This window comes from Hippocampus comes, unplaced genomic scaffold, assembly GCF_001891065.2.
Source record: "Hippocampus comes isolate QL1 unplaced genomic scaffold, H_comes_QL1_v1.1 scaffold156, whole genome shotgun sequence".
NCBI classification, from domain to species: domain Eukaryota; kingdom Metazoa; phylum Chordata; class Actinopteri; order Syngnathiformes; family Syngnathidae; genus Hippocampus; species Hippocampus comes.
The window spans coordinates 4769479-4797253 of NW_017805744.1; the positions used below are offsets into that span (position 1 = coordinate 4769479).

General features: G+C 42.1%; 1 protein-coding gene across 1 annotated transcript in view; it reads right to left on the reverse strand.

Annotated features, from left to right (window-relative positions):
* Positions 1-27775, reverse strand: part of aff2 (AF4/FMR2 family, member 2) — a 137814-nt gene that overhangs the window by 30664 nt on the left and 79375 nt on the right. The window contains exons 5-10 of the mRNA XM_019884114.1: positions 24826-24870; positions 18943-19029; positions 17542-17578; positions 16024-16084; positions 13571-13625; positions 2254-2291 (exon numbers count right to left, since the gene is read on the reverse strand). Coding sequence (XP_019739673.1) covers positions 2254-2291; positions 13571-13625; positions 16024-16084; positions 17542-17578; positions 18943-19029; positions 24826-24870 — 323 coding nt within the window. The remainder of the gene's footprint in view (positions 1-2253; positions 2292-13570; positions 13626-16023; positions 16085-17541; positions 17579-18942; positions 19030-24825; positions 24871-27775) is intronic.

Here is a 27775-nt window from a genome sequence, read left to right on the forward strand (position 1 = left end):
TTGCTATTTCCGACATCCTACCTGTGTGAGGCGGGGTGGGGGGATTATGCAGCAACGGCGACGAAAACAAAATTACGAAGTAGACTGGACATAAACCACACACTTGAGGTGTCATTGTTTCCTATTACCCCGAGATGGGCCGTCTGGTTGCAGAAAATCAAGCTCGGGGCTGTGGTGAGTGGTCATTTTCATGCACTTTGAATTTGTGTTGTATCGTATTTTGAAGGCATTAAACATTGCCATAGCGATTGGAGTGTTGCGGCCAGATTAGACGCTCCTTGTGTTTATTATTATATTTCGAAAACACCACAGTTTTCATGCAGCTCATACCATATTATTTTGTTGTATTATTTCCGCCACACCTTAAATGCCGGTCCCTGAAAATATTGTCTGACATAAACCGGTCCGTGGGGCAAAAAAGGTTGGGGACCCCTGACATAAAGACAAGACAGTATATACTCCACACACATTGGACACGACATTCCAGTCATATGCACCCCCACCGCCCTCATGTCCTCCTGCTTGTCTGTCTGCCTCCCTCTAATTGTTTATTGATTAAGATGATAGCCTGCGGTATGAGTTTTTATACCGGTTTAATTTGCAGAGAAGAGTCCTATACCTCTTTCCTGAGTTTAGGAGCTCAAATTGGGAGTGTAGCACATGAGAAGGATTGTTTAAAATGTTGTTTGCCTGTTGAATAACGGACTGCACATATATGTCCTGGTGAGCAGGGGGTGGGGGCTGCCTGATTACCTTCCCTGCTGTCTTAACCAAGCTGATTATCTGAACCTTAGATTGAACAGTTAGGTTCCCAAACCTATAAAGATCTACAGAATGTTTCTGCCAACTCAAAATATCCTGAGACGTCGCAAAAAATGAAGGCGCTGATCTCAAACTAGCATGTATGGTAGGTCCAATATGTAGTCTTCACAAGCAAAACTCAAATATGAAACGTGGGTAGAGATTCAGCGTTGTATGTAGTTTGTATCATCAACATTATCCTACACGCTTGGGACAGTGGGCTGGCCAGGAAGCTCGAGTTCTGCTTGATAAATGGATGGTCTGTCAAAGACAGAATCTTCTTTGATTGACAGTGAAACAAGCAAATCACCTATCTAAAAGAATTTACCTCCACCAGAGTATTTTCCAACTTTTTCATGCTGTTGTTCTGAACTAATCCGAAGACTTTACTGATCCCCGGCGACTTCATCTTTGTTAAAAATGACTAGCATTGTATTTGCCGACTCTCTTCTGTCAATCTTCCCCCCCCCCCACCCCCCACAACGAGCGGCGGCAGCTGTGCACTTCCTACCACCGTGACGATCACTCACACTCACAGTCGATCACACAGTAGCCTCATGCTGCAGCTCCACATGCTAGCAAGCTGCACATCATCAAAATGAACTTGCCCTCCTTGAATGATCAGTAGCTGCCGCTGGCTTTGACGTCTTTCATTTATTACCAAACCAATTCATCACAACACTTCAATATGTTTTCAAGAAAGTGAAGATGAGGCTTCGTAAAGCACTTTAGACAAGATATGGTGTAGATTTACCATTTAAGATTATGATCAAGTTGGATTTTTGATTTTTTTATATGACGTGTTTGTTTTGGGCAAAAGTACAATCAACAACTCATTTAAATTGATGTTGTACTTGCTGCTGAAACAGTCAACGACAAGCGAATGTGGATTTTGGGAGCAAATTTGACCTATACGTGACACCTTTTGGTTGAAATGGTGTCCTGCTGGTTGGGCACTTTAAATTGCACATCAATGATTTCGTTAGTTACTGAGCAGTATTAAGCAAAATCGACACTAACTTCATAAAATTTATGAGACGTGTTTAACATGAACTCCCTTTTCCATCAAGATTCTATGACGAGGGATTGAAGTTGATCGGACCGAGTGCAAGTCTTTATTTTAGTCAGAGGCCTTCAGACAATAATCAAGCTGACAAAAATCCAAACAGCATCATAAACAAAAACGAATGGGGTACATGCAGACAGATGTGCGATGGTTTATACATGAACCAATAAATAGTGACACCTGCTGCCTTGTGAGAAATGTTTGTGTTGGTGCAAAATGGTGGCTGAAGTTCGCAGAGCACACGGCATTGCAGATGTTTCCGATAATTACAGCCATTGTGGTTCCAGATTGCCTGATATGTTCACAATAACCTTGAAACACTCCGACTTAAAAAGTGCACGCCAGACAAACAACATTGTTAAACAACTGAAGAGTGTGTGTCCTACCTCAGGGCTGTGGTTCGGACTTTGGGCTTGCCGGATACCTGTAGGCAAATGCAGACACATATGTTAAAATGTTCTGCATGTTTTGTACCAGGTCAAAATTACAATGCATCGATTTACCAATGTGAAGAATGACATCGTTTATGAAACTGTTCATGAGGCAGCATATTTTCCCGTTCGCACTAAAGTCAATTGAGCAAACATGTCGTTCTTGGGCACTTTCAGGATGCGACAATTCTCCAATACAGGCGTCTGACACACCCACCATGTGCAGCTCAAAAATTTGTGTGCAACCACCAAATAGGAGTGATTCAGTGAAATCTAAGGTTGGCCCTGATTTCCGTGTCATGGAGTTTTCATGAGACATGGGAATTCCAGAAATCCATTTTGAAAATATATCACACTTTAATTGTGAAATTATCTTGCCTCGTGTATTCGGAAATTATCGCCAGTGACGTGTGGCTAAATTCAAGGCAGTGTTTTTTTTTTTTTTAATTCACCTTTTAATGAATCCAATACAAGCAATTGAACAAGAATACTGTGCTCGTGATGAAATGTTTAGGAGAAGGTGAAAATTGAGTGTTGAACAGGTTGCCAAGCAACACACTGCGTGCGCATGGCACGAACAATCTAGAACTCGTGGCTCATTATTACGATGACTGTCTTGTTTGTGATCGCCCAGCATGTGGAAATGCTCCTCACAGGTGAAGTAATAAGTCATCTGATGCTGATTCTATTTTTCACAATTTAATATGATATCATCTCAACGTTCGGCTGTCATTTTATGTACTAGGGACACAGATACAGCCATTGGGCAGTCGGTGAGCATCTGTACGGGACAGGTGTGACCTCCCCATCGTCCCGTCCTCATGTCAGCACAAATCAGCCGTGTCGGACGGTGACAGTCATTACTCAATGTCAGCGGCTGTGAAATGACTCAAAACGACTCAAATATGATGGTTTGCCTTCGAGAGTCGCTAGCTCTTAGTTCAGCCTCCGGAGTGCGGAAGAAAAAGGACAAGCGCTTAAGTCTCGGGGAGAATGCGCGCACTGACAGATTTGTCAGGGTTACTCGCTGATTGCAAGTTCGCTCCACCCAAAGTGCGTACAGTCGAACCTCTACAACGTGCCCTGTTTCACAACGTTTTCACCGCTATGACGTTCACATTTCAAAGTCAAAATTTCACATAACTCATTTTCCCTTTTGCCGATATTGCTTACAACGAACACCTTCATAATATAAACTTCATCATCTCGACCAGATTGTCCACAAAATAGTGCAAAGGCCTTCGCTACAACGAACCGTGGGAAGCTAACTGCAGCGCGACCTTTCTTACGAACAAAATTTACAGCGCGGGATTCCCCTCTGTTGCTCAGCAACTTTACTGATCGACTCGTACATTGGTTTACTTCCAGAGGCACGGCGTGGTCCTGAGCACATGGTCTAAAAACATGTCTGGTAAACGGAAGCAAATCTCCCTGTCTGTGAAGGCTTAAATTGTCTCTCATTTTCCAAAGACGAAGCTCAGCCGAGACTACGAATTGGCAAAGTCAACCATTTTGAGACTTATGCATAATGGCAATAAAATCATGGCAGAGTTCGAGGCAAACAGATTGAAAGATGATCGTAAACGGTTTTGGGCACGGCACATCCTGAACTGGAGAAGGCACTTTTCATTTGCTTACTGAATGTTTTTAGATATGAAGTAGGAGCGCTGCAATGGTTTCATGTCTTATCAAATCATATTTTCTTCATACTGTATATACATATTTGTAATTGACATGTTTATACTGTATTACATGTTCATGTTTTTACATCTATAAATGTTTATACCTACAGTATGGTACACATCGAAGTTGACGGCCATTTTATTGGAAATGGTTACAATGAACTACCGTTACAACGTACAGATTCGTTCTGTCCCTTGAGGTTCGACTGTACAGTGAATGTGCCTAAGTGGCACACTGAAGGTGAGGGGAGAATCTGCACACCCAAAAAAGTGCGCAGCTGCAGGCCTTTTCTGAGGCACACGGGAGAGTATGTGTGTGTGTGTGTGTGTGTGTGTGTGTGTGTGTGTGTGTGTGTGTGTGTGTGTGTGTGTGTGCATTCACGTGCATGCTTGACTGAAACATTAACAATACACAAGAAGGTGAATGATGAAATACAGCGGTGTTAAACGCCGCAACACGTGTTAAAGTAATTTACAAAAAAATAAACAAACTATAAATGATCAATTCTAAATGAATATTGTTTACTTTGTACATACAACTGTCATTTAACTGCTTTTTGAAATATGAACACACTGAAATTTAGTCAGTACTATCAAGTAAATTAATAATATTAATAATGCAGGAATGGTCCACATAATTTGAGTGGAATAATGGAAATGAACAAATATTTCAGTTCTGCTTTTCCTCCATTCTGCCACATCGTCTCTATCAGTCAATTTTCTACATGGCTACTTCAGTTATAATAACCAAACAAAAATAGCGAATTCAGTTTTACATTGTATTCATTTTCATTTGTTAATGAAAATGAATTCCTTTGCAGCCCCCTTTTCTGTCTCTCAAGGAATGAGGTGATTAACGGCACCAGTGGGTTTTGTGGTTCTGATAGCTCCAAGTTGAGCTACAGTCTTGAATAATAAACCTTGTCAGCTCTGTGGCTCAGGGAGATTTGCAGGGTTCATGAAGAGGATCTGTGTGGGAATGTATCCCACGGGGGTTTAAAGAACAACACGGGCTGCAATTATTCACTTAAGCCACTAAACATGGCTGTGGCGTGGATGACAAGTCAGTCGACTGCAGATATTTGCTCTCAAGTGGCATAATTATGCTTCATGGCAGATTGGAATCAAAATCAAAATCCAATATGTATGGCTATTTGCTAAGGCAATTGCAGCTGAAATGCCTTCCGTGTATCAATGTGATCTTAATGTAATCTAAATACATTGATTACTGATGTTAGTGATACCTCCCTAAACAACACAAAAAACACCCATTGCAAATCTAAATTACAGCAAAAGCAAAGACACATATTCTGTAAATACTGTAGTGGTACATTAGGGTTGTTTCATGTGACCTGTCAATATAAACTCATATAAACATTAGAATAGAATTTTGCACTGGGACTGCAGTGTACATGTAAATCTACCTTTCGGCCTTCTCAGCCAACTCATTCAATGAGGATGTACTGCCGCGGTGCAATGTCGCAGCGCCACACCATGCGGCTTCGACAGAGACCACTGACCTTACAAGAGCCCGGATTTTTTGAAAAGTACACTCACTGCCTCCCATACATCAGAATATCCTGAAACAGGCTCTCTTTAACACCCACTCACTGAACAACAAAGCACTCATTTTACACAAATTTACAACTGACAATAACCTGGACTTCCTCTTCATCACCGAAACCTGGCATTAACACCTGGACTACTTTTCACTCAAACAAGCCACCGCCCCCAAATACACCTACATCAACCAGACCCGCCTCACTGGTCGAAATGGTTCGGGTGAGAATTTTTTTTTCCCATCAAGGTCTAGCTCTACTACCAAACTGTAATGTACATTACCTGGATTGATTACGAGAAAGCCTATGAAACGATGCCACACACATGGATATATTTGAGTGCCCGGGAACATCAACAGGATCGTAAAGAACTTTCATAAAGAACCCAATGAGACTGTGAAAGGCAACTCGTGAAGCTAATTCAAAGCCAGTTCTACACTTGAACATCAAACGTAGCATATTCCAAGGCGATGCTTTGTCCCCGTTGCTGTTCTGCATAGGCCTGAATGCTCTCAGTCAGATCATAACCAAGAGTGGCTTTGGGTGCCGGTTCAGAAGTGGAACAACGATCCACCACCTCCTCTACATTGAAGATGTCCATCCATAAGCTGAGAAAAGCATGATAATGAGTCCAATTTACTTCACAGAGACATACAACAATAGGATCAACATGTCTTTCAGACTAGGTAAGTGTGGGTGAATGATGCGAGAAGATGATCATAACTGAAAGACAGTACAGAGGCACTAATCATGGTAGCAAAAGTACAAGCCCTAAACACAAGATAGCTAGAGGCTGAGGTCTATCAAACAAGACGGGACTCCATGGGCAGGCTGTACACTGAAGCACATCAAAGCAGAGTGTAAGAAATCAGCAGAAAATCGGTACCAAATATGGACTGCAGGTTCTAAAATCAAAATGGCAGACACCACCAAAGTTGGATGAGAACAGCAAGGCGAGAGCTTTTGGGACTTCCAGATCCCGACTGACAAACTGATGATGGCCAACCCGACTTGACATAGTGGTGGTGGATAAAAATCATTAATAAATGAAATACAGTAGTTGTGATAGATGTAACCATACTGTGTGATAGCAATGGCAACAAAAGGAACACAGAAATGTATAGTTATACCAAGGACTGATGGAAGAACTAGAGAAAATGTGAATGGTGACCAGTAGTAACCGAGGGACAGGGAGCTGCAAACCCTAAGCTGTGTGGTTCGCTCCAGCAGATACCAGGAACACCATCCGACGTCTCCATCCAAAGGAACAGCTAAGATCTTGTGTCGAACCCTCAAGCCTCCAGGCCTCGGGTATATATTTCCACATTCTATTGAATGCCGATTCAATAGATGGTAGGTGGTACCCTCAAAGCATTTTAATCAGTATTGAATCAATTCAAGAGGTTCTTAACAATACCTAGCCTGAGTCATCATCACACTATATTCTTCCTTTTCTGGTGCCTTTGGTGGTGGCGCCACAACAAACATTTGTGGATCTAGTTTTGTGCTGAGTGCAAGTCTAGGGCGGTGAGCTGTCTAGTATTGTGCAGAGGAGCGTTCGAGCAAATGTTGGTGTTTTCACAGATGTGCACAAGCCTTTAAAAAAAAAAAATGTTTTGCTGCAACATAGGTGTGAACACAGCCGACTTGATTCGAGGCGGCTCCTCTCGCTGCCTTTAAATACGAAGCAAGAGAGTTGCTCTCATAGTCCTTGTCCATAGCGGAAAAATCTGACAGGAGGTTGAAGCGAGTGAAATATGTTAATGAGGAACTGCAAGAAGACCTCCACGGGAGATTATAGGGATCTCAAACAGTCCCCACGCATCAGGTTTTGCCGTAGTTAGGGGGTGATTTTTTTTCTTTTTCGACAATCATTCAGAGGGTTTGATTCGTGTGGTTCTCATACTTATGAATGAAATGTGATGACATCCACTACACCAGGGGTCACCGACATGGTGCCCGCGGGCACCAGGTAGCCCGTGAAGACCACTTGAGTAGCCCGCCAGTGCCTGGACATTGTGATTTGCTAGTAGAAATTATGATTTAAAAATGTAAACACTGGCAGTATTGTGAGACATTTTTAAACACGATCAAAGTCTGACAATTTAAATCATCAAGTATTCAAAATAACGCATGCTCATATTATTGAAGGTATTTTGGACAAATATGTTATTTCAGACGTGTATCACTTTGGTAGCCCTTCACACAATCAGTACACATGAAGTTGCTCTCACCCTGTGACACCTGCACTACACATTTCCTCGGAATGCAGCATTTATCTGCATGTCCTCCAGAGAATGGACTCGATGCATGTCAGCTTATTTCATATTTCCAGTGAAAGATACTCTACAGTTTTTTTTGTTTGTTTGTTTTTTTAATCGGGATATTCTGTAGCTCAGAGTGTCTGCTTGTCCTCCGAAGTTGTGACTTTTTAACGGTGAAGGAATCTCTTCTCCAGCCAGCTCTGTGGTGTGCTGGCCACTATGTGCAGCTTTTTATTTGAACATGTTGACCAGGGAGCCGGTACTACAAAGATGATATAAAGTACTGTGAGACATCAACTATTGCAACATGGAATCAAAGTAGTCTGTCCAGCTTTCTCTTTGTTTCTTCTTGCTCAGCTGACTGAGAGGCGCTGTCGACTGCTCCGTCACAAAGCTTCGTGGGAACATTTATCCTCATGCTCTAGTAAGTTGTATACATTTGTCATGATTATTATTTTATTCTTGGTTGTCTATTATGTTCTCATAAGCTCAAATGTGTTCCAACTCTACCGTATAACGTGACAATAACGACTTTGTATTCTATTGTGTGGTCGTTTTTGTGCTCTCAAAAAGAAGTTGGGTTGAACATGTCAAAGTAAGCCGTGCAAGTCTTTGTTCGCACAGACGCGCATGTACCGTGGAGCAGCAAATGGCTCATTAAATGAGATACGGTGCTTCGCCGACACTTGGATAACTGGAGCAAATAATGGGGTATCCAGATAACCTTTGCAAAGTTAAGATTGGCAATGTGAAGTGCCTCTTCTTCAGTTTCTTTTGTTGGGAATTATCTGCTCTGTTTTGGAGAAGATTCTGTCAGGAGGAACTGGGTTGCTACAATGCACAGTCTCCAACCAATACCAACAGTTGCATTGGGGACGCTGACATAATGTCCCTTGCAGACATTCTACCTTTGCATGGTCAATAAAGTTTAAATGTGTCCAAATAAAACTCCTTTTGCTGCCATACCTCATGTTGTCTGTCCTTCTGTTTTTTCCCCTCCTTTGTGCATGCTAACAGACGTCAGTCCCTTCATCTCAGCGCAGTCTGAGACTAATTGACGATTATGTGCGGGCTCTTTGAAGTGAACAGCGGCGCTTGATTCTCAATTTTGCTAGTCAATGTTTATTAATGAGGCGCAAAGTCCACATTTTTATCTTAAGAGGGATCCGAAACCGCTTGTTCCGAGACTCAGATGCCAGAAAGTCCTCAGTGGCGCAGACAGATGAAGCAAATTCCCACAAAGGCGAAATGAGCCTTGCACCTGCATGAAAATCAGGATACGGCAGCATGTCTGCATGCACCATGTTCGAAAATTGAGCCTATTGGGTTACTCCTTTGATTGGTTATTGCACTCTGGTCTTCAGAGATCTTCTGTCTTGCATCACCTAAAAATTTTCAAGGTGCATTTTTTCCAAAAATATACCTCACGTAACATTCATTCCAACGACTGCATAACAAAGTTTCAGTGATCGGCTTCTCTGAAAATGAAACGGAATGGAACCCTAATTATTGTCCCACTCTCTTCTTTAGTCAAAATGACTGTTGTGATCAAAACAAGAAGAGCTCGTGTTGGCCCCAGACTGTAGTGGTAGACATTTCTTTCCTATGTCTACCAAGATATGGAGCTTATTCTATTTACACACCTGTTTTAAGTCCCAGCCAGTCATTTTCACAGGCTATTTGCACTTCAACCCAATGAAGACATTGGGTGAGGCTTTTCGAGATATTACTCATGTTTGCTGTAGTGTGAGCTGACCATCAAGCTCGACTTGACCATCTGTTACAAGTTATTTCTCCTACAAGGTCAATTAAAGAGGCACTTATCTCCATTCCAGAATCCTTCTGAAGGTGCAAGTCTACATCATTAGCTGTTGTAACATATCGGTATATTTACTTTGGGTGACGCTGTTTATTGTCTTTTCTAATGATAAAGAATAATTCTATTTTTTTTCAGCGTCTACCTATTGTGAAGTATAATGTGTTTTGAGGCCATTAAATTCGACTGAAACACGGCATTTTACTTTGAAAGAACATGACTATGTGTCAGAGATTTTCTCGGACAAAGTTAAAGAAATGACTCGGCACACAGGAAAATTGTCTTCAATATCGGCGGGAGGGGATCTCTGAGAGCGAACGACGGTAGTTGCTCCGATGATCACACTCTCTCGGCTCCCTCTCCGCCGGTTCGAACTTTTATTGCAAAATACAAGAAAGACACTGCCCCCGAGATTGGCATACCGCGCCCCCCGGTCCGGCCCCTCGGTAGTGATCTGATCTACCCGAATACACAAGTCACAGACTTTGCTGATGACAAATGTCCACCTGGGCGCGACAGCGGTTCCCAAACTGTCTTTTGGTATTCAACAACTCTTTGTTCCCAATTTGTTCATTCCCACTCTGTGATTGAATCTAGCCTTCTTCCATCTGTTCGCCCCCCTTGCTTTGACGTGATTACTCAAGAAAAGGCCCTCCGCCCAAACGGCCGACACCTCTGCGCTGAGTATGTCCAGACATGCCCAAATTAACCGAAACTTTAAACATGATACAATTTTGTTCATAGATTTCTCCATCACTATGTCATACCTTCAAAGAAATATCATGATATTTTAGTTTGCAGAAAGCTCAGCTTTGAAGAGCAACATCAGCGCCGACCCCAGGTTGACACAACATAAGAACATTTTCCAAACTGGTCCACCAAAACTGTGGACCACAAAAATCGGTGATGAGGGATTATTTTCTTTCCAGTCCATACCACCATACCATCCATATCTATACTGTAAAGGGTTACGGCAGGAGCGGAGGCCCAACCCAGCTGACTCCGGGCCAAAGCCAGACCACAACATGCACTGGATGCCACTCAATCACACAGTGACTGTGAATGGGTCATTGAGTCGAGAATCGATCCCACAGCAGTCGCATGAAAATGAACAATGTGAACCATGACACTACTATTAGCAATTTCGGCACTAAGTCAATGTAACATTTTTTTTAAGCTGATATTGTTAAAATGTCGGTTCTTGTAGCGAAAGGAGATGAGCGCAGGAAGGGCAATAAAGGGAGTATGACACACATTGAATGTGCAAAATAGCGATACTGGATAGACCATGCTACTAGGGAATATGTCATTGCTTGGCAGCGGACTCATTTCTCGCCATTTTCAAATGTAAACATGAGCTTTATTGCTGCTCCAGTCATTAAAAGTGTGACTTGATGGACAGAGACGGCAAATGAGGGTACCAATGGTTCATGTGAGCCATATAACCAAAACAATGAACTGAAAAGGGTTTATCAACACAAATGTCCCCTTCAATCCCGTCGATCATCTTAAACAAAACAATACCACCCTATGGCACCACAATGCCGAAAATGTAATTATTTTGGGCAGATATGAACTAGACTTTGCCTGAGTCGTGGACAATTTTACCAGCTGCAATTCAACTTTTATAGAAAGCCAGAACGTTTTAGTGTGACCTTGCTTTGACCAAGGTGATCTGTCATCACAGAGAGAAATGCGCAGTGAGCTCGAGACAAAGGACATTCGTGCAGTGGTAATTGGGTTGGTGTTTTTCTTTCAGCTTTTAAAGTCACCAGGAACATCTCTCTTCTTGCCTTCTCTCTCTCTCTCTCTCTCTCTCTCTCTCTCGCTCTCTCGTGCTTTCCCTCCTCTGCTTCTATCAACCCCTCTTTCCTCTGCTCCTTCTTTCAATTCCCTGCCCTCCTTCGTGTCTTTGTTCAGTGCAAAAACATATTCATCATACTCCTCTGCTGCCCTCACAGCGCCGCGCCGCAGAATACTAATGACAGTGTGTCTGTGCGTGAGAGGCTGCCAACATTTGCACAACACACAAGCATCTGTGTATTTGATTATGAATGCATGTGTGTGTCGTGCTTTGCTTGAGGCTATAAAAGCTTGATAATACACCATGCACTCATTTGCTATAAGCCTATTAACCGCATGCACAGAAAAATGCCATTGGATGCATGTCAGCCTCTCTTTTGCGTCTTAGTAGCCTTCTCTTGTCTGCATCGTTATCAGTATGTCTGCTCCGTCTTTGTCTCTCTAGTTCCTCTTTTTACTTTCTATTCTGTTTATTCTTTCCATATCCATCTTGCACTGTCACGGTGGAGGCTTAAAGCAACAGTTGAACAACTTTAGAGATAGTCACTTTATTTCTCAGGGTGAGCCAGGAAATAATTTATGTGGAGATGCAGAGTGGGAGGAGATACATCAACCACCTCTCGTTCCGAAAGTTGAGAAAAAAATACCATTCACTCTTCCCAACAATATTATCTGACACACACCCGGATGAAACGTCTAGCGTGTAACCTGCTGAGTTATCCATCGATCCAAACCATTTTTAACTAATGTGGTACAAGAATACACATTAAAACTTGGGGGAAGACTTCTGAAGTGCACTTAAGCTTCACTGTAATCAAGCATATATAGATGACATGATTATGGAAGCCACTTGCCACTCTTGTATAATTAAAAGATCCACTTTCAACATGATTACAAAAACTCAAGCCACTAAAGAGGCTACAACCTGCCAGCATTTATAATTACAGTCTTAATCATCCCGGAATTATTCAATCAGACAGACAGTTATGAAAGAATGAGAGGAATCAGTATATTTTCATTAGCATTTCATGGACTCTTTGACAAGCACTGATGTGAGTGGAGAGGGACACTGGACCCCCCCTCCCCACCCCCCGATTGGCATCATGAGTGCACAAAGAATGTGATTAGTGCAGAGTAAGTCCCTATGACACTTGTCACACACAATCAGCTCTTTTTTTTTTTTTTGTTTTGCAGGAGTTTTTTTTTTTGTTTTTTTTTTTTTTAAATGAATGAATGCACGAAATCCTAAATGCTGGAACCAGAAAAAAATTTGAAACCAGAAGTGTATTTCTGGGAGCAAACCTACACAAGCGCAGGGAGAATATCCACACTCCACACGGGCGGGCTGAGCCTTTTCTTCATCTATATAAATACAAACATGATTTTTATCCTCCCCTCTCTTTTAAAATTTGTACCAGGGTCAATTGCGGTGTCCGTGCTATGCCAATGTGAGAATTTGTCTGAAAATCAAATTTTCTGACACGAATTCACATGATACCCAATGCTATTTATTTCTTTTGCACATGCAAATGTAATAGGTTTCAGAACTAATGAAATTTGATTTGTGAAAATTCACACAGATACACTAGTCCGAACAAAAGTCTTTGGACACACCTCATGATAAATGAAAGAATAAATGAGGGTCAGCACGTTACAAATTGATTGATTGATTGATTGATTGATTGATTGATTGTCTAGCTCATGTCAAGCATGACTCTGTCCCAGGGACGGCTATGAAGGCTGGTTGGAGGAGTTTGGTGCGGAAAAATTTGAGAGCTTCAACTCCATTCAAAATCTTTGGAACAGAGATTGTGAGCCAGGCCATCTTGTTCAACATCGGAGCCCTCTGGATGAAAGGACAAAAATCCCAGAGAAAACTTGACAGCGCGCCGCCATTACTCGTAAATGTTAGCAAATTAAAATGCTGATTGCAAAGGTATGCATGATTCAACTGATGACAGGAGAAAGGAAATTAAAATTCATTGTGGATGAATGCTTTCAGTTAAACTAATTAAACAGATGTTGAGACTGATGAACAAATCAGTCCAAAGAAGAACTGGTTGTAATTGAATGAAAGACAAATGATGGCAGGCCAAGGTGACGGATAGTTCTGATAAATGGATAGACTGCAGACTGGAGGCGACTCACCTGTTGCTCGGCCTCTTCCTCATCACTGCTGATCTTGAGGTCATCCTCCAGCATTCTGCACAAAGACAAAATAACATATTTAATTGCAGCCTTGACCTCAACATCTGCTTGACTCAGATTAAATACAGCACACTGTTAGCTGCCATTCCCTTTAAAGTGCCGTCCCGGCAAATGGATTAATTGCATCGGCAAAGTAGCACTGACTTATGTTAGGGAATGAGGAAGAGAAGGGTGGATGAGGCACGGCGGTGCAGAAAAGCAACCAGATGTGGCGTTTGGGAGAGAGAAGCCAGATTGTTTTTTCACCTGGAAACATTCTGTGTTGACAAGTGCTGACCTGCTGCCAAGAATTCTTTGGTAACAAGAGGCTGTGCTAAGAGGAGCGAGCCCACTGAGTCCCGATTCACCTTGTAATCAGGAAAAGGTGCCTTTCTCCTCCATTTGCAACAACATAAATATATGTACGATTAAAAACAGCATGTACTTGTGCTCGTGTGTTCGATGACCTCCCTGGTAGCAAATTATTCTGTATTTATGTGCCGTGCATTGGAAAGTTTCCATGTTTGATTGCTTTGTATAAACCATCCACGCATGCTACTGTTATTTTAAGATAGCGCTGCTATTGTTATGACAGGAGAATCCCCTAAAGGGATTTTTACTGCCTCGCGAACTGCTCTCTGCACTGCTCTCACCCACTAAAAAAAAAAAAAAAAAAACACTACCCAGTGTTGTGGTGTTTTCAGATGGGACCGTGAGAGTCGTGAATGAGTGAAGCGTAATGAGGAAAGGTTCACAGATAAGGGTGCAGTGCAGTACATAGGCGATGATAGATATATTTGGATGAATGAAAAATGGAGCCATACTTTATTTCATAAGAAGGCACAGATGGGTAGCGTAAGATAGGGAGGTAAGATGGAGATGATCAAGACGGGGAAAGCGGTGGGCAGGCATCCCAGAAGGATGCAAACATGGGGAAATGAAATACGATGCAAGCAAGAAGGAGCAAATGCGGAAAAAAAGCGTTGAATCTGACACTGCAGTTGGCGAGTGGCTGTGAAATACACCTCAAAAGTCAAATCATCTTGGCATTCAAACCAGCATTTCATCATCACATGTGACAATCTGCTGCAAGAGGTGAGCTCCACAAGTGTGTTGGACTCTTCCTACGACTTTTTGTGAAATTTATTTTGACAAAGAATCCGGCTGCTCAGTACAACGTATGTGCTAAAATTGATTACATGAGCAAATCAAATTCATTAGGCATATACTAATGCAAAAATCGTTGATGGAAGCGTGACCCTTAATGACTCGCATACAAACGACCAGATAAGCTTGCCGACAATTGGCACATTTTTACTCGTCTGAAAACATTTCACAACCAATGATGTTAATGATCAGTTTCTTAAACCGTACACACGCGTAGGTTAGTAAGTTAGGATAGACGTGTTCTGAGTCATAGACACATTTGTGTTATGTTGCCACAGCATGACAGGAACACTTTATTTGCAGGGCAGTTAAGAATATTAAAACAGGACTTCACCTGTCGTGGTCTATTACTGGTTTGAAGACTTTCAAATATGATACTAAATGTTTAAATGAGTCGTAGTTGTGAAATACAAATCTTGAATCATCCACCTGCAACAAACAAAAATGCAGCTTGCTTCTGTATAATCATCATGGTATCACCTTTTCCTGTAAAATGCATTGAAACATACATCCACACCACCTTGAGCAAGGTGCCTCTCCATGCAAAATGTCAGCACGTCCGCCATTTTGGATGTGGCCATCATATTAGCCATACATTGCCTTCAAAAGTAATGGCTTAGGCCACATCATATGAGTTCTGGCTTTTGAGTACAAAAAGGGTGAAAGATGGTCCAGAACGTGTCCTAGGTGAGGAAAATAGACTTGTTATTGATGGTTTCGCACTGTGTAGGACGCGTGCCTGGGCAGGCATGTAATAGGTGACATCCTCTTGGTGGTGATGGACAATTCTTGAATTTTTCCACCTTCACATGCACAAAATCCGACTGTCAACCGACTTGCGATACTGCAACTATTCCAAAGCATAAAATGGAAATCTGTTCTGTTTGGTGGATTCAGCGTAACATTAATTTTGTAAAAACTAAATCATAATGCCTGTGTGGCAGATTTACAAGCAGTGATCCCTGCCTTTCCAATCCCACCCAGCCATGAATCCTGCTGTGTTGTTATGCGAGTGAAGTGGAGTGGGCCGCAGCCTGAGATGTTGCAATATGCCCCTGGCTCACGTTAAATTAATATAGCTGCACTTTCCCGCTCTGATCCACGTAATCTTTTTTTTTCCCCCTCTCTCCTACCAGCACTGAATTTCATCCAAGAGTCAAACTTAATTTTACCTTGAGGGAAACATAACTTGGGTCAGAAATGTTCTGTATGTGTATGTGTGTTTAGAGCGATAGAAGCATACTTACGACTTTTGTGGTGCGGTTGGTGGTTTCACAGCTGACTTGCTAGCTGATACAGTACATCGCTCTGTAACATAAATATCGGTAGTATCGTCATTCGCTGTTTGTTTGTTCTACTTACTGATGTGTTTGGTGCGGTTGGTGGTTTCACAGCTGACTTGCTAGCTGATACAGTACATCGCTCTGTAACATAAATATCGGTAGTATCGTCATTCGCTGTTTGTTTGTTCTACTTACTGATGTGTTTGACAAGTAGCCAGAAGTAATCTTTTTCGATGCCTATCAATATATATATATATCCTAGTAAAAGTATTAGGCAGAGCAAAAATTGCTCCAGAGATTATCTGATGTTTATCACAACCACAAATGATTTAATTTAAAAAAAAAAATGCTTTGATTTTCAAAGAATAACCTACTGATACAGTACATCGCTCTGTAACATAAATATCGGTAGTATCGTCATTCGCTGTTTGTTTGTTCTACTTACTGATGTGTTTGACAAGTAGCCAGAAGTAATCTTTTTCGATGCCTATCAATATATATATATATCCTAGTAAAAGTATTAGGCAGAGCAAAAATTGCTCCAGAGATTATCTGATGTTTATCACAACCACAAATGATTTAATTTAAAAAAAAAATGCTTTGATTTTCAAAGAATAACCTAAAAATATAAGTGAAAGGGGTTTTTTTTGTTGTGTTTTTTTTCACCAGTTGATTTCCTTTGAGAATTGACTCCCTACTGTTTCTTTTCTTTATAGCGTAATTCCTTTTTCTTCCTGGTTATTGCTTTTGCCAGCTCCTTTTGCTCCCCCGGGTTACAAGAAAACATTTCCTTTGCTGACTGTGGCATCCACATGAGTGAATTCCCTTCTTTCGTGCCTCGGAGACATGTTTTGTTGGGTCTCAAAGACCCAAATCTGCTGTTTTGTGTGTCAATTCTTCGTTCCAAATGAATCCTTGATTTAGAGAGCGGAGGGGCCTGACAGGTGACGGGTAAATCAAATATCAATCTGTTCTCTTCTTTCCGCCCTTAACAATTCTGCTATATCATTGTGCTTTAAGTGTACTGTAGTATTGTCGAGCTGCGCTCCATCATACTGACAGATGTATTCCCTCGTGTCATAGAATGCAGTTCTGACACCACTGCTACCTACAGCAGATATTGTTAAACGAATACTTCCTTGACAGTGTCAATTAAAACAGAGCAAATACTACTTTGTGACAAAGCATTGAGTCTTAATTTGCATTTTATTTCAGCGCTGATGTGATTATTATGTTAAATAGAGCAGCGGTCTTCTCTTAAAGTGTGTGATTGCTTTGCATTTACATTAAAAAAATGAAGCAAATGTTTTTTTTTTTTTTTTTTTTCTGTTCCACCGAAAATAAATATTTCACATCCCTGTAATGGTGACTGCCACAATATGTTAGGAAATTGTAACATAAAATTCGACATAGAATGTACAGATTAACACCGGTGAATGTTGTGATTCCGCAGCCAGCATGTTGGCTTTGATGCTTACTTACTCTGTGTGTTGTAACTTGAGGTCACATGCTGCGACTCCTAGGGTGATGGAAGAGAGATGAAAGCAGAGGCAAATGTGTTTAAGGAATGAGACATCAGAGGTAATCGTTGTACTTACAGTACTTTTGCTATTTCCCCACAAAAAAAAAAGCACTTGTTTTGTTATATTTCCTCTATGCCTGTGTATGATAATTTATCTTCTATAGCTGTTTACTCAGCCCCACAGCAGACTTCAATTTGTGGCCTTGCCATGTCAAGCACACACACACGACGAAGAACATACATTAGCCGCTAATCTGATTTTTCTCTACTAAACCAAGGAATCTATCTTTCATTAGAAAAATCTTCGTGTTCAATCAAACAAAAAAGAAAAAGGATGGAGTCCCCAGAAGGAGCACCCTCCAGGACTCCTTCCAAGGACTCCAAAAATGAAGGATACTCTGAACTGCTGTTCAATATATGTACAAACGGTCAGGACCCGTCACCCCACCAGAAGGCGGGGGGGAGGCTACCCTTTCGTCCACTGGGGTGAACCCCAATGTACAGGCGCTAAGCCGGTGGGCATCAAGTATGGCCACACCTGCTTTGCGTCTCTCATCGTGTGCAATTCCGGAGTAGAAGAGGATTGGTACCAGAGCCCAACCTGTGTGTGGAGATGAGTCTGACTATATCTAACCATAGAAGTGACAATTCCACATCCCTAGAGCCAGTTTCTACAGCTGGGGATCGGACCGTTAAGGTCCCCACTTTTGGCTGGCGCCCAACTCTCCGTGCACCCGACCCCATTTGGCACCTCCCACTGGTGGTGAGCCCATCATCATTTTGTCCTTTTGGGCTGAGCCTTGCCGGGCCCCATTGGTAGAGGCCCGGCCACCAGATGCTCGGTCTGGTCCCTTACTTACGACCTGTTTGCCATGGGTGGCCCTGCCACGGGTACAAAGCCCCAGACAACATCATTATCAGTGGAACACTGCAATACCTCCATCGCGATAAGGTGACGGCTCATGGAGGGGTATTCTTCTTCTTCTTCTTCTTCTTCTTATTATTATTATTATTATTATTTGTCCACACCGTGTTCTTAAAAAAATTACTATGGTTCCGCAACTTCAAAATTAATGATCTTCTAACCAACAATCAATTAATCAACCTTTGGGGATGTCCAAAAAGCAACTGACCAAGATTCGGAAACTATTATTATTCGAAGTAGTAGGAGTAGGAGTAGCAGTAGTGAGCGAAGTAGCGTTTAGTTCTTGAACTTGAGAGGCTATTCACAATGTGTCGGTAAGATGATGAACATGTATGACCTTGGGGATACTTCAGTTGGCATACACTCTGGTTTGCATTCCATTTCCCATAATGTCAGTCTTTACTCACGAAGGTGAAAGAGGAAAAACCTTACTAACCTTGCTTGGAATGGGAAACTTGGTTTGATCAGCTTTTCCAGGAGTGTGAATGGCCGTAAGAGGGGGTGGCCAGGAGTGAGTCATCTCCTAAATATAAATACATTTACACACACACAGGCACAAATACATATTATTAAGGTCATTTAACAATTTCAGATAATCCAATATACTGTTGTGGTCCAAACAAACAAGAGCTATGACTCGGTATAAATTATATGAAAACAATTCTGACAACAGTTTGTAATTCTGATGTGATTTGTTGGTACAAGTGCTTGGATGCAGAAGAGCAGTGGTAGCGTTCAGTTATGGTTTTGTAGACTCATACACATCCGAGTGGACTGTATTACAACTGGCAATATAAAGTGAGAAGTGGATTGGGAGTTGGCAGCACACTCAGGGATCTGAGCATGAACTAACTGCAAAGGGTTCCATGTCCAAAATAAAAGCTGACACCAGCTGTTTGCATTAAGAGCTAAATGCTGGCATTGCCGCAGCGTTCTGATTTAATTACTAATCACACAGTCTCACTCAGTTCAATTCCATGCTCAATATGTGGGAGTTTCAATTAGTTAACAGAATAATTATCTGATGTATGCAAGCATTTGTGTGTTTCTGTGTCCGTGTGTTCGTTTTGCAATGCTATTCAATCTCCAAGGAACAACAGTGCAAAGGAAGTTGAGACTTACAGTATGTTGAAAAAGCTGCTCAGAGAGCAAAGTAAAAGTGGCGCCCTAAAATTTTATTTTCATGCCAGCGCAAGTCTAGTCTAGCCTGTTTGTGGCCGTGTAGCGCCCATTTGGCCCTTTCGGCGCACGGAGTTGTCTCGCCCCAGACAATTTGGTCACACAACTTAGTCCATGGCAGCCCGGTGGTCCAGTGGTTAACGCGTCGACCTCACAGTGCAGAGGTTCCGGGTTCAATTCCAGCTCCGGCCTCCCTGTGTGGAGTTTGCATGTTCTCGCCCAGGCCTGCGTGGGTTTTCTGCGGGTACTCCGGTTTTCTCCCACATTCCAAAAACATGCATGGCAGGTTGATTGAACTCTCTACATTGTCCATAGGTGTGAGTGTGAGCGCTCGTCTCTGTGTGCCCTGCGATTGGCTGGCAACTTGCCTACTGCCCGAAGCCAGCTGGGATAGGCTCCCTCTCTCTCTCTCTCTCTCTCTCTCTCTCTCTCTCTCTCTCTCTCTCTCTCTCTCTGTATATACTATATATCCATCCATCCATCCATTTACCGTCGCTCATCCGGGGTCGGGTCGAGGGGGCAGCAGCTTTAGTAGGGAAACCCAGACTTCCCTCTCTCCAGCCACTTCTTCTCGCTCTTCCCGGTGGAACCCGAGGCGTTCCCAGGCCAGCTGGGTGACATAGTCTCTCCAGCGTGTCCTGGGTCGACTCCGAGGTCTCCTGCCAGTGGGACATGCTTGGAACACCTCACCAGGGAGGCGCCCAGGAGGAATCCTAATCAGATGCCCGAGCCACCTCATCTGGCTCCTCTCGATGTGGAGGAGAAGCGGCTCTACTCCGAGCCCCTCCCGGATGACCGAGCTTCTCACCTTATCTCTAAGGGAGAGCCCGGATACCCTGCGGAGAAAACTCATTTCGGCCGCTTGTATCCGGGATCTCGTTCTTTCGGTCACGACCCATAGCTCGTGACCATAGATGAGGGTTGGGACGTCGATCGACCGGTAAATTGAGAGCTTCGCCCTTTGGCGCAGCTCCTTCTTTACCACGACAGACCGATACAAGGTCCGCATCACGGCAGACGCTGCACCGATCCGCCTGTCGATCTCTCGCTCCCTCCTGCCCTCACTCGTGAACAAGACCCCAAGATACTTAAACTCCTCCACTTGGGGCAAAATCTCCTCCCTGACCCGGAGGGGGCACTCCACCCTTTTCCGACTGAGGACCGTTGTTTCAGATTTGGAGGTGCTGATCCTCATCCCAACCGCTTCACACCCGGCTGCGAAACGCTCCAGTGAGAGTTGGAGAGCCCTGATTGAAGGAGCCAACAGTACCACATCATCTGCAAAAAGCAGAGAAGTAATACTGTGGCCACCACAACGGACCCCCTCAACGCTTCAGCTGCGCCGAGAAATTCTGTGCATAAAGGTTATGAACAGAATCAGCGACAAAGGGCAGCCTTGGTGGAGTCCAACCCTCACTGGAAACGATTCCGACTTACTGCCGGCAATGCAAACCAAACTCTGACATCGGTGGTATAGGGACCGAACAGCTCGTATCAGGGGGTTCGGTACCCCATACCCCCAAAGCACCCCCCACAGAACTCCTCGAGGCACACGGTCAAACGCCTTATATATAGACAGTCCTTGCAGTTTATTTTTCAGCTAGATGGTTCCTCAGGCAACAAGTAACTTTTGTATTCAAATGCAGTTACAGTACCTTGTATTTTAATTTAAACACATATACGCACATCTGCCACACCCAGGTCAGCGTGAGAACGATCTATAAAGGATCACTGACATCAGAGCGTTATATCATCAAGCGTCTCCTCACGATGGTGGATGACTCATCAGATGAGTCATGCTTATATCGGAGTAAGTATGTGTGTGAGCTGTAATGTTTTATCTATTTAATTAGGGACTCCGTAATGTACATCGTGTGAGTGTAGTGCACACATGTATGTCTGCGAGTCTTATACCCGCAATCTGATGTAGATTGTGTTGCCAGGCGACTCTCTGACATGTGTGCATTATAAGAATTACTTTGTTTTGACAGATAGCACTCCTGATTGTTTATGCATGTATGTGTCTTTTAATTATGAGTATTTGCTTCTATAAATGTTAATGTGAGTGATTACCTTGGCGAATCACAAATCTTCCCGCTCTCTTTCTCTCTCCCTCATGCACACACCGACCTGTATATCAAACTGATTTGGTCTTATTGTCATCTTGCCTCATGAACAATTCGGCTGCATTCATTCCACAATCCAAAAGCCTTCAGAGTTTTTGCTAGATATTTTGTCAGGATCTCTTGCCGCTCGCACCTCTCTTGTCTGTTATTCCATTTGGTCAAAGGTAAAGTCAGCAAAGGAATGCTGAGTTTATCGGAAGGTTCAGATTCTGACCATTTTAAAAAAAGGAGGCAGCTGACCAGCATAAAGCATGAGTCTTCTCAGTGGTGTGGCTCAGCTGGTAAAGCAGGCGGTTACCACAATTCGACTTGTCAATGAGCGCTTACAGTTTACAAATCCCACCATGGAGCCAACTTCACATCCTGCTGCTGTTAAATGCCATGTAGGCCAGCTCAGGGCATTGAAACACGGCTCCCCCACCTTGGCCCAATCCATTGTAATGAAGACTAACAACTGCACGTCAAACTTTTAACAAGAGTCAATAGCAGAAAGATTTGTGCGCCCCAGACTGGAACATAAGTCACACACTGTCATCAGATAACGGAGATGAACGAAACTTGACTTATTACTAACAATATATCTAACCTGTTTAAAACACAGGATTTATATATATACCGGCCTATATATATATATATATATATATATATATATAGAAGTATACAACTTATCTAGTCCTACCCCTTGTTGTGTAATAATATAAATAGATCATTTTTCAATGCAAAAGAAAAGGAAGAGATCTACATCTCATCAAGTACTTATGTGTACTGTACTTATCTATTTATACACCTTTCTGTTTATATATATATATATATATATATATAAATTTCTTTTTAATTTAAAAAAGTGCTATATACTTAAGGTGACTCAGCTGAGTAGTGGGGTGGTGCTCTACAGCCCTCTATTGACCAGTCTCCGCAAGTTTACAGGTACAGTGGTGCTTTGAGATTCAAGACGTCTTTCGACTCACGACCATCGACACGTCTGATAGACATGCCGAGACTTAGCAAGACGACTTTCTTGATGGCTGGGTCAATACAAGTTGAAATTGCTCTGTGACCACACTCAAAGACCAAACTCAAAGCATGCGTATCTCAAATCATCTGCCCCCTTTGAAATAAATAGAAATGCCATTAATCTGTTCCCCTCCCAAAACAACCGAATACTTTGTCAAGTCATTTTTAAAGACGAAATCCCACTTCATAACGTTGTACTCTACGAAACACATACCACAATGACCTACGGCAAGTAAATAGAACATTTAAAAAAATGAAGCAATTTTTGTCACACTTTTTGCTTCATTTAAAAGGACATTGTGCTACTTCTTCTGGTGTGACCTTGAAGGAACAATATAATGCAAATATGCAGATATACATGGAGTCAGTCTCACATGTTCTGCATATGCCATAACGAGACTCAGCTTTTCAATAAAGCAGTAACATAAATAAACCCTGTGAATTGATTGACTTTTAAGTTAAAAATGAGGTACAAAATAGAAGAGCGCCAACACCGTACCACATACAGTAGATGCTATTTATTAGCCTGTCAACAGCATTTCCCCATGATTTGTTAGCATTGGCATTAAGCAATTGAACTAGTGGACATACAGGCTAAGGTTGAATTTGATGGTGAACCTCAGTTGGGAGTGGTAATAAATAGTTTCAAGTCTCTCCTTTGAAGAATTCCTCACTAATTATATCTGCTAAACTGCTGCTTGTTGTGAAATGAGTCGAGTTCAATGCCACTATACCGTGCTCGTATCTCGCAAGCCAAAACAACAAACTAGAAAACTGGGGTAGGGAGAGGATTAAATAAATTGTAGTTCTTCCCATTTTAGACATGATGAAAAGGACATACTGTAGGTTTAGGTGGTGTTCTAATAGGTGTGTGTGCGTGTGTGTGTGTGTGTGTACCTATGGCTTTTAAGATGCCTGGAAAGAAAGAAAGAAAGAAAGAAAGAAAGAAAGAAAGAAAGAAAGAAAAAAGAAAGAAAGAAAGGAAGAAAGAAAAAAAGAAAGAAAGAAAGAAAGAAAGGAACCAGTCAAAGATATGCCCCGCCTTGCACCCAAAGTTATATAGGTGGGCTGCAACTCACCGCAACCCTAATTAGCACAAGCACTTCGAAAATGAATTGATGGCTAAAGTTAACACCAAAGTCAACCATGTCTGTGTACCATCTGACCTATTGCTGTGTTGTGAAAGAAAAGTGAAACCATGTGCAGGCAACTGCTCCAACGCACCACCCTTCACATTCAGAACTTGCTGATCTTTCCGCTATACACGGCTCAAAACTCCAGATTGAATTTATTGAATTCAATCTGGAGTTTTCGGCGCACCAATTTTATTGACATAAGGCTTCTCATGCAGCTCACAGCTCGCGATCTGTCACACAGGCCGTTGACCAGCTTATTGATTTGTGAGGGGGAGAGGTGAACGACGGAGGGCAGAGAGCAATGAACAGGCACACAAAGAGAGCATCGAGAGACGGAGGATGGAGACAATCCCAGTGATGGGTGACAGAGGAAAGTGAGCGATAAGTTGATATCACATTATATGATATGCTCTCTTGACGGCTTGCAACTGTCGAGCTTTCTGAAGAGATGACTCTACTCTCACCTCACTTTGGGAAAAGGCAACCCAAAAAAGGCAAAAATAAAGAAGGATGTTGAGTGTTTGCGCAGTTATCCAATGGAATTCTTAGGAGGAAATCAAGGTCTTGAGATATTTTTGCATGACATAATTGGACAATTGTGAAAAAAGCTCATTTACCCTTTAACAGAAGCCAACCTCCCATTACATTTATTTCTTATATTTATCTTTCTCTGCACCAAGTCTTTTCTGGCTACAATCTGTCTCGCTCAAGAGAGAAAAATTTTGCAGGCAAACTCAAAACAGCTGATGATCACTGCAATTATGGTGTGTGTATGTGGGTGCGCTTGTGCGTGGGCTTGTCTATGTGTATGCGTGTGCGTGTGCGCGCGGGTGTTTTTGCATGTGTGTGTGGTGTACAACATACCCGCAAAATCTCTTCCACACAGCTGGAGTCATTTGGAAGGCTGACCTGCAGAAAACAAATGGAAGACAAAGAAAGTGTCACTATTAATAGAAAACATCAGTGACAAGCTTTAACATGGCTTGAATTACATGCAACAAAAGGAAAGTCTGCTGAGGATTGCAACTTCAAATATGCACTCATCCATATTTTCGATACCACTTCACCCGATACAAGGTCTAGGAAGGGGCCAGGTCAGCTATGTGAACCACTACACGATTAAGGCTCAATTTGACGGTGCTCAAATGTTTATGGTATTTAGGATTAACTCACTCATTCATAATCACTTCAAATGGGTGATTTCAATTCCCTCAAATCTTCACTGTTTTCATGCTGTCATTTTCATAAATGCTTCTGGCAGTGTTGCAGTTCAGTGGCGGCACGGCTTCAGTTACCACACAAATTAAACTCAAATGTTACTTATTTTTCCACGACCCCTGTGAGGATAAGCGGATTAGAAAATGGATGAATGGATGTTGTTTATATTGAATGTACGAGATGAAATAAAATAAAATAATACATCGCATTAAGAGCCAAACTTCCAACCAGATCCAAATAAAACTGTGGCCTGTGTTTTGTGGAAAAAAAAAGTTTACATGTCAGACAGAACTATGGCTTGATAGTATAAAACCTAAGTTTTTAATCTTTCCACATGGCTTCCTGCAGATTTTTAGATGAGATCTCATTTGGCCCTTTGGTCTAAGCAAAGAGAAAGAAGTCCGAACAATTTGGGAGGTTTATATTTTTTTATGTTTTTGCATTCTTGTCACACCACAACAATGTGAATATCGGGCACGGTCCGCAAAGTGACGAGCAGAACTATCTATGTATGAAGGTGCCGCAACTAACCAAATGCTCGAGTTTTAGTTACGGTCAAAACAAACCGAGAAAACAATGCAACGTCTCCTATAAAAATGAAAGCATACGCCAAACAAATGGTTTTCTCTGGAGCAGCTGCTCTTTGCTGTGCCAGTTCAGCCAAAGTGCATGTTGTACTTCTTCCATTATTCGAAACAAATCATTATTGTCTCTGCTGGATACGCACACTGCATTGTTAGCTAAATGTACCCCACACAAGTATAAATGCCACTGCCAAATGAGTGTTTCCAAAAAGCATTTGAAAACAAAATAAAACAGTGTGATGGACTAGTTCCTGGCTTGGTTCTCCCTGACAGGCTCAATAAAAAAGGAGTGAGGGATAAAGGAGCAGCTGGAGGAGAGGAGAGCAAATCCCTCCATAACCATAACCTCTGCCGCACAACATCGCTAACTGCACCAACACGAGTTTCAGGAAACATTTAGTGGCCGCAATAATGACGATGACATCACCCTCAGCCTGAATTACCGCAAGTGAAACTAAAAGGGACACTGGCATATGCTATGTAACAAAAAAAGGACTTAACCATTAAAAGTGAAAAAGGACATTGCCAATCTTTTTTTTTTTTTATCATAACATACAACCATTCAGAGCAAGCTAAACAGAAGCGATATAGAGATCTGGCAAGGACTATGTCACTCTTCTCTGTAGATCTGAAAATAAATGAGAGTAAATAAAGATTGTATTATGGGTTAATGAACCATTTACAAGTCATTCATAACAGCAGCAATATACTAACATATATGCACAATTCGGAGTTTAAAATAGATTATCAATGTGAAATTGGCTCAATCAAGAAGAATCATGGAATCACTGTGGGTACTTGCACATTTACTGTGACACGTTTCTATTAATAACATTCTCCGTTTGGCTTATGGCTTCCCCATCAATTCCATAGTATTAATAAAAACCTCATGTTCTCGCGACAGATGCAATAGTGGTCATCGTGGGTGTTAGTGACGATGAGCTATTGCCTTTTGGTATGGCGTCAGGATTCGGTTCACATTTGCTTCAGTTAGACTCGAGTCACCAGCTTTGGGACTTGGGACTTGCTGAGCTAAAACTCATGAAAGACCCAATTTCACTTTGACTTGGCACCAATGAGACTCAAAACACATGAATTTACAACTCTTGCCTGTTTACAGTAAAAAAAAGTATGCATTCCCAACATGTTTTGTTTTTGAAATAAGTATCTTTGAGTCATGCATATGTAAATCCGGCAACCCACCAGCATGCTGCAAAGTATGAAGCAAGTAGCACTGTGTGAGCGAAGAAGATATTACGTTTGATGAGTTCAAGCGCAAAAGCCAACCAGTGCAATTTAAACAAAAATAAAGCCACACCTACTACCCCACTGACTATCTTGGCTATCAATGTTGCATTTCCGAAACCTGCAAAAGCAAATACCTGAAAGCAGGTCTAAGTTGTGGTGTCAGTGGCGTAACACAATTTTGGTGGATTTGATCAAGGTGCAGGCAGACATATACCACAAGTGAAAATGCTTATGTTTTCCTTATCTGTCACAGGACTATGTTAGTACGGCTACAAACGGTTGGTCTTTATTTTCACTTGGCTCACATGCACCTTCAGAGAGGATGGCATGCTGAATGTAATGTAAAAAAAAAAAAAAGGCCACATCATTCACACAACAGCCACAACAGCCTCCAGGCTCTGTGAATAGCAACGAGCTGCAATACATTTGAAGGGGGTTATGTCACACTAGCAAGGTGTGTTGTTATGAGTGTGTTTGTAATGTTGAGCCATGAGAAATGGTTGCAGTAGAATGCAGAAAAAAAAGTTGAAGTCTCTGCTGGAGGAGAAGTGGTGAAACTAAGGAAGACAAGAACAAAAATAAAAACAGAAGGAATTGTATTGGGTGGAAAATATTACCAAGGCAATTACTGAGACAGAAATCCTTTTCTGTCTGAAATAGCTGCTCAGATGATACACACACACACACACACACACACACACACACACACACACACACACACACACACACACACACACACACACACACACACACACACACACACA